At 41.1% G+C, this 7,124-nt stretch overlaps 1 protein-coding gene across 1 annotated transcript; it reads right to left on the reverse strand.

Moving 5' to 3' along the window:
• Nucleotides 1–1,215: 1,215 nt before the first annotated feature.
• Nucleotides 1,216–1,626, reverse strand: LOC132273988 (uncharacterized). Its single transcript, XM_059775120.1, has one exon. It carries the CDS (start codon nucleotides 1,624–1,626, stop codon nucleotides 1,216–1,218), a length of 411 nt encoding a protein of 136 aa, XP_059631103.1.
• Between the last annotated feature and the right edge of the window lie 5,498 nt (nucleotides 1,627–7,124).

A 7,124-nucleotide genomic window follows, 5' to 3' on the forward strand; every position in this document is an offset into this window, starting at 1 on the left:
AGTTTGATATAGGTTGACCACTTTTTATTGGGCCTTTGTGGTCAAAAAGAGTGTCGGGTCTTTTCATAAGGGAGTTCCTCCACTGGTGCTAAAATCAAACGATTTCATTTCATAGAAAACACGCACACATTTTTTTTATTTTAAGGTGAGGTAACGACTTGAAAGGAAATGATCCATCCCAAGAGAAAGCAGGGAAGGCTCTGAATTACGAACCCTCCGATAATAGGCTGTGACTATCCATGGGTCTCATAATTCATGGCCCCCACCCGCTGATTATAAACCAAGCCGGTCATACTTTAATAGAAAGGAATCTTTTCCTTTTTTATCGATGTGGGACCTTGACTTCTATAAACACGAAAACGCCTTTTTATTTGAAAAAATGTGGGGAGTGTATGGAAACCTCTGACAATGGGGCATTTCGATGTCGTAAATAGGTTCCCATTGTCAATGGGTCCCATACACTGTCAAGTAGGTAAGTGAGTAACCTTATAAGAAAAAGGCTAAGGTTTTATTTTTTAAGCGATGGGGACAGCGTTTCCTGTGGGTGAAGAAGTCTTACTTTTTCATGTAAGATTTAAAAAGTGTGAAGTGGAGACCCCTGATGGTGGGTCCCATTATGGATTGCCTACCATCAGGGGGTCTACTCCACTGCTTTGATTTTGTGTTATTTTACTTTAAATAACAACAAAAAGTTTGTTTTTACTTGATGTGGGACTTTCAAAAAAGACAGGCAACAATTTTATTTATTCTGAAGTAAAGTACCAGAAAGCATCGTACAATTACATTATTGAAAGTACCTTTTCAAATTCATTGCATTCCTTGGCTTGGCTATTTCTGTGCCATCCAGGGGTTGGAGTCTATAAGCTCCCTTTCCAATTACGTCTGAGATCCAATATGGGCTTTCCCAGTTGGGTTCCAATTTGCCGACATACATTTCCGATTTCTGAAGTACCAAATCTCCGGGATTGAAGCTTCTTCTTCTGACTCTTTTATTGTAGCTACTTGTTATCTTCTGTTGATATGTTGTTAGTCGAATGGCAGCAGCTTCTCTTTTCTTTTCCAAGAGATCCAGATTGTCCTCCAGAAGCTAATTATTTAACCTTTGTTCCCAAGTTAAACTCCGTATGGTGGGTGCCACCAATTCGGTGGAAATTACAGCTTCAGTTTCGAAAGCTAAAGAGAATGGAGTTTCGCCGGTGGTGTGCCTCAGAGTGGTTATGCCCATAGGACATTTGGCAACTCGTCCAACCATTTTCCTTTCTTATCTTCAAGCTTCTTTTTAATACAAGTGAAGATAGTTCTGTTAGTTATTTCTACTTGCCCGTTGCCTTGTGGATGATATACGACCGACACCTTTTGATTGATCCCGTATTTGTCGAAGAAACGCTGAGTGTTTTGATTATCCAGGTTTGGTCCATTGTCTATAATGATGGACCTTAGGACACTGAATCTGTATATTAGATTGTTCCAAATGAACTTTTTCACTTGGACGTTAGTTACGCTCGCATATGCTTCTACTTCCACCCTTTTGGTGAAGTAGTCAGTAGCTAATAGCACATACCTTTTTGTGATGTAGCCATCAGTAAGGGTCCCACTACGTCCATTCCTTATTGGGCGAATAGCCATGGGCTACTTATGGTGTGTATTTCTTTTGGGGGCTGACGGACAAAGGGGCATACCTTTGGCATTTGTCGCATCTCTGGGAGTATTCTTCTACTTCCCTTGCCATGTAGGGCTAGAAGTAGCCCCGACTTAGGGCTTTATGAGCTAACAACCTTCCTCCCGAATGGTTCTCGCATTCCCCTTCGTGCAGTTGCCTTAACACTTCCCTAGATTCTGTGAGGGTTAGGCATTTGAGGTAAGGTCCAGAATACGAACTCCTGAAGAGCTATCCTCCTATTAATGAGTATTTAGTAGCTTTTAGTCTTAGCTGTCAAGCTACTTCCTTGGACTCAGGGAGTTCCCCTCTTGCAAGGTATGCATGTATGGGATCTATCCAGCTTGGTTCCCATGGTATAACGAACACCTGCTCTCCTCTTGCAATGCTTGGTGTATCTAGGACATCAATAGGGATGACTCAAGTTAATGATTCGTCCGCTATGGATGCTGCGCCAGCCAGTCGATCGGCTACTGGGTTTTCTTGCCTTGGGATTTGTTGAAACTTGATTGAGTCAAAGTATTTTGCTAGTTTTTTTACTTCCTCCCGGTACGCACACATTCTACCTTCTTTGTGGACATATTTTCCTATTACTTGCTTGACGATAAGCTATGAATCACTATAAACCCTGAGGTGTCTTACTTGGAGTTCCTTGGCTAGTCTAAGTCCTGCCAGCAGTGCTTCATTCTCTGCTTTATTGTTTGTAGCTGGGAACTCTAGCTGGATTGACTGCTGGAGCTTGGTCCCCTCAAGAGTTCTTACTTCCAAACCTGCCCCAGCTCCGTTCTGGCTGGAGGAACCATCAATATATAATTCCCAGCACGGGTTTTCTGTGACTTGCTGTTCCTCTCTGGATCAGTATCCAAGAAAAAATCTGCGACCACTTGCCCCTTCTTCGTGGTGAGTGGCTCGTACCGAATGTCGAAGGAACTTAGCTCAATTGCCCATTTGGTGATCCGACCCGACAGATCTAACTTACTGAGAATTGCTCTGATTGAATGCGTCATGGGGACTATTATCCGATGAGCCTCGAAGTAATGCTGAAGTTTTCTTTTGGCCTGGACTAGTGCAAGGATGATTTTTTCTGCCGTCAAGTACCTTCTTTCTGTGTTAGTCATGACCTTATTGGAGTAGAAGATCGGGTGTTGCTTTTTTCCCACTTCTCTTATTAGAGCCGAACTGGTCGCTGATTGAGATACTGCCAGATAGAGGTACAATGGTTCTTTGGGATCTAGGGCAAACAAAATTGGGGGGCTTGCCATGTACTCTTTGAGTTTTGCAAGAGCTTCTCATTGCTCTGCTCCCCAAATTTCCCCTTTTCTAACTTTGATTGCATCAAAGAAAGGTTTGCATTTGTCTGACAATTTGGATATGAAACATCTGAAGGCTACTACTCTCCCGGTGAGGACCTGAACTTCTTTCATGATTTAGGGCTCCTTGCTTTGTATTAGTTTTGCCAACTGGATAGGACTTGCTTCTATTCCCCTCTTGTTTACCAGGTGGTGTAGGAACTGGCCCGAGGATACTCCGAACGAACATTTTGCTGGATTTAACATCATTTTATTGCCTCTAAGAGTATTAAACACATCTTGTAAGTGTAGCTGATGATCCCCCTTATTCTTGCTTTTAACAACCATATCATCTATGTAAGTTTCAACCGTTCGGCCGATCTGCTTTTCAAACATTTTGTTGATTAACCGCTGATAAATAGCCCCCGCATTTTTCAACCCGAAGGGCATGACCTTATAACAGTAGGTCCTTCATTCGGTAATGAAAGAAGTCTTCTCTTTATCTAAAGGGTTCATTGGGATCTGGTTGTAACCTGAATAAGCATTAAAGAAAGTTAGCTTTTCATACCCGGGAAGCTATCCTTTAGGCAAGCTTTATTCAGGTTGGTGAAGTCGATGCATACTCTCCATTTGCCATTTTTCTTTTGGACGACCACTATATTTGACAGCCATTGGGGATACCGGACTTCTTTGATAAACCCTGCTTCTAAAAGCCGGTTGACCTCTTCAGTAATGATTTTGTTTCTTTCGGGGGTGAATCTTCTCTGTTTCTACTTCACTGGGTTAATTCCTGGCATAATCTAGTGATTCCAAGCAAAGATGCCGGCATTTTGCCTTAAAATCTCTGTCAACTCCCACTTCTCCTGGGCTGATTGGAGTGTCCCTATATAGGTCAGCTTGTGCTCATCCCCTATGACTATCTGCATGGCCTCAAGGGGCTCTTCAGTTGGGCACTCTTCTTCTGGTCCCTCCCTTCCCTTAGGAGAGGAAGAGCCCTGTAATTGCTATTTTAGCGTTTGCTTGCTCTTATTAATTGGACAGATCGTTGTGTGATAGCATTCCATTGCTTTTACTTGATCCCCCCAAATATCGATAACCACTCTTCCATTTAAACCAACAGACCTCATGACTTGATGTAATATTGATGGGACCCCTTCCATACGGTGGATCCACCCTCGGCCCATTAGCAAATTGTATGTTGGATGAATATCAACCACCACAAAATTCTCTTCTAGGGATCTTTTGGCTGTCATAACTGATAGTGTGATTACACCTATGGGCTCCACTCTTCTGCCGTCAAACCCTACCAGGGAGTTTCTAGTGGGGTGAATTTAATCTGCGGCCAGTTTCAACTGGTCGAAAGTCCACCTTGTTATAATGTTTGCACTACTGCCTGGGTCGATCAGTACTCTTCTGACCAAGCAATTAGCTACTAGCAAGCTGATCACTAATGGGTCTTCGTGTGGGTGCTGTACCCTTCTAAGATCCTCCTCTTGAAAAGAAACCTGTGTTGGGCTAGGTCTGCAGCCTACAGCATTGATCTCACCAATCTTTCGTAACTTATAGGCTTGCTTAAGCAGAATCCTGTAAGAATTCTCTGGTTGTTCATCCTCCTCTAGATGACCATGAATCGTATTGATTACTCAGACAGGATGATTTTCTGTTGCAGCCTTTGGAGTTGCCCGGGTTCACTCATTCTGCCTCTGCTATCCCGACTTAATCAAATAGTCTGTCAATTCGCTTTTGGCTATTAATGCCTCGACTTGCCTTCTTAAGCTTCTGCAATCATTGGTTAAATAGCCAAAATCACTATGAAACGCACAGTGCTTACTTTGATCTCTCTGCTCTATTGGTTGTCGGATCGGAGGTGGAATTTGGAAGATGTTTCTCGCCTTAGTTTCTTGATACAGCCTGGCTAGCATTACTCTGAATGGTGTGATCCTTTCGGCCGTTCGAGATTTTTTCTCGAGGGCTCTTCATTCAATGCTCGGAGGTTCACGATGGACTCTTGAAATGCTCGGTCGTTCTTTGGGTCTGCTCTCAACAGTGACCAGAGTTGCCCTTTACTGCCTGGTTACTTCATTTTATTCGAGCCTGATATAGTTTTATGCTCGCGAATTTAGCTCAGACATGTTAGTTAGAGTTTTCTTTACCAGAGAGGAGTGAAAACGTGAGCCTTGCACCATGTCTATCTTGAATGCCTCTATAGTTGTATCCTGGTTGCAATCTGGGATGCCGGAGGACTCTATATTGAATCGAGTGAGGAAGGCTTGCAAGCTCTCCCCCTTCATCTGTCGGATTGTGAAAAGACTGGCGATGGTTTTTTCTGTTTCTTGTTTCCACAGTACTGGGCTAGAAATGCTACGCACAATGATTCAAAGTTTAGAATTGACTTGCATGGGTGGTTTTCGAACCACTCCAGAGCCACCCCCGTCAGTCTGGATAGGAATATTTTGCACATGAACGGATCATTGTGCGCCTGATAAGTGCTTAAATGTTGCACATTTCAGCACCTAAGCTAAGGTATTTTAGCCCTTACATGTATCTTACTTTTATGTTTTAGTCCTAATTTATGTTTATGTGTATTTTAGGGTAATAAAGTTTAAACGGGTTTAAATCAATCCATTACCGCAATTTTCGGAGTCAAGCAAAAACAATCAGAAAAAAAGCTTAGAAAATGGCAAAAAGATACTGCAGCCCATTGTTCGTATAGTGCACTTATCCTTCAAAAGCGGTCAATTCTACCTTTTTTCCGGGCATTTAATGATGTTCCCAATGATCAAGAAGCAAACCGATTAGCCCGGGGCCAAAATGGAGTTAAACGGGGCTTAAAAGAGATTTCTAGCACTGGGGGATCGATCCCCCAGAGTGCGGGATCGATCCCCCATTATTGGCAGAAAGGTGCAAAAAAAATACCCCCTGGGGATCAATCCCCAAGGCTAGGGGATCGATCCCCAGCCCCTAGCAGCATTGCGGGATTTAGCTTCTACTTGGCTACGAGATTTTCTTGTTAGGGCTTATTTGGTGAACTATAGGCCTCCAATAATGTGGGTATTAAAGGAAAAACAAAGACCCATTGTAAGGGAGTTTTTATGATTATTTTATTCAGTTTTTAGTTTTTCTAGAAGATATAAACATTCTCTCTAGAGAAAAGGGAGGAGGCTAGGGTTTCAAGAAATTTTACAGGCTCTCTATCTACAATTGAAGGAAGAATAAGAAGGAGCCAAAGGATGGAGATTGGGCTTGTTGACACCATGATCATCTCCTCCATGAGCTAGTTCTTCAATTAGGGCTTAGATGAGCCTAAGTTCATGTAACCTAAACCTTTGTATTTCTTTTCTTGGGGAATTATTATGTTGTAATTAAATATATGGCCTTGTGATTTATTTATATATACATGCTTGATTTGACAAATTAGGGCTTGTATTGATGAATTCTTCCATTGAAATCTCCAAGTTGATTGTATGTCTATATATGATTAATTAGGGATTTTATTCTTCATTAGATGATTAAGCATTAATTCTTTCATTAATTCTATATGTAATTTGCATGTCTATATGTGATTACTTTATAATTATATTCTACACTAAATACTTCTTGTACTTGTGTTTAGTGATAGCTATAGCATGATACTTAGTTGATACAATTGTCAATTATTTGATGGATAAAGGCTTAATCTTGATGGGTTGTTCTACAAATTATCTTACTTGTCATTAGTTACTTGTAGTAAAGTAGGCAATTTGTGCTTGATTATGTTAATCCATACTTCTAATTACAATTAGTATTATCCTCTTGATTGATGTGTGCTCTTATCGGATATATTTGTGAATGTGTATGGTGGGTTATGACGTAGTCTTGAATGGGTTCTACACTTTAGTTTAATTGTCATTAGGTAGACAATTCATTCTTGATGTTGATAATCTATGCTTACAATTGTGATTTGTGATGAGAATGTGACATCTATGATTACACTAATAAATTCCCCATTAATTGAAAGCATATAGTTAATTGCATGAGCTTAGTGGTGAATCCTAACCCTAAGACTCTCTTCCTATCTCTTTAATTCTTAGTTTAATTTACTTATATTGTCATTTCTATTTCCATGCTTTTAATTGAACTCTAGTTTAATCACTTCACCAAAAATCTTTTTCTCTCTCTCTCTCTCTCTCTCTCTCTCT

The sequence above is a fragment of the Cornus florida genome, unplaced genomic scaffold (genome assembly GCF_030987335.1).
Source record: "Cornus florida cultivar Cherokee Brave unplaced genomic scaffold, ASM3098733v1 CherokeeBrave_3.0.0_Hap2_Chr09, whole genome shotgun sequence".
In the NCBI taxonomy this organism is placed as follows: domain Eukaryota; kingdom Viridiplantae; phylum Streptophyta; class Magnoliopsida; order Cornales; family Cornaceae; genus Cornus; species Cornus florida.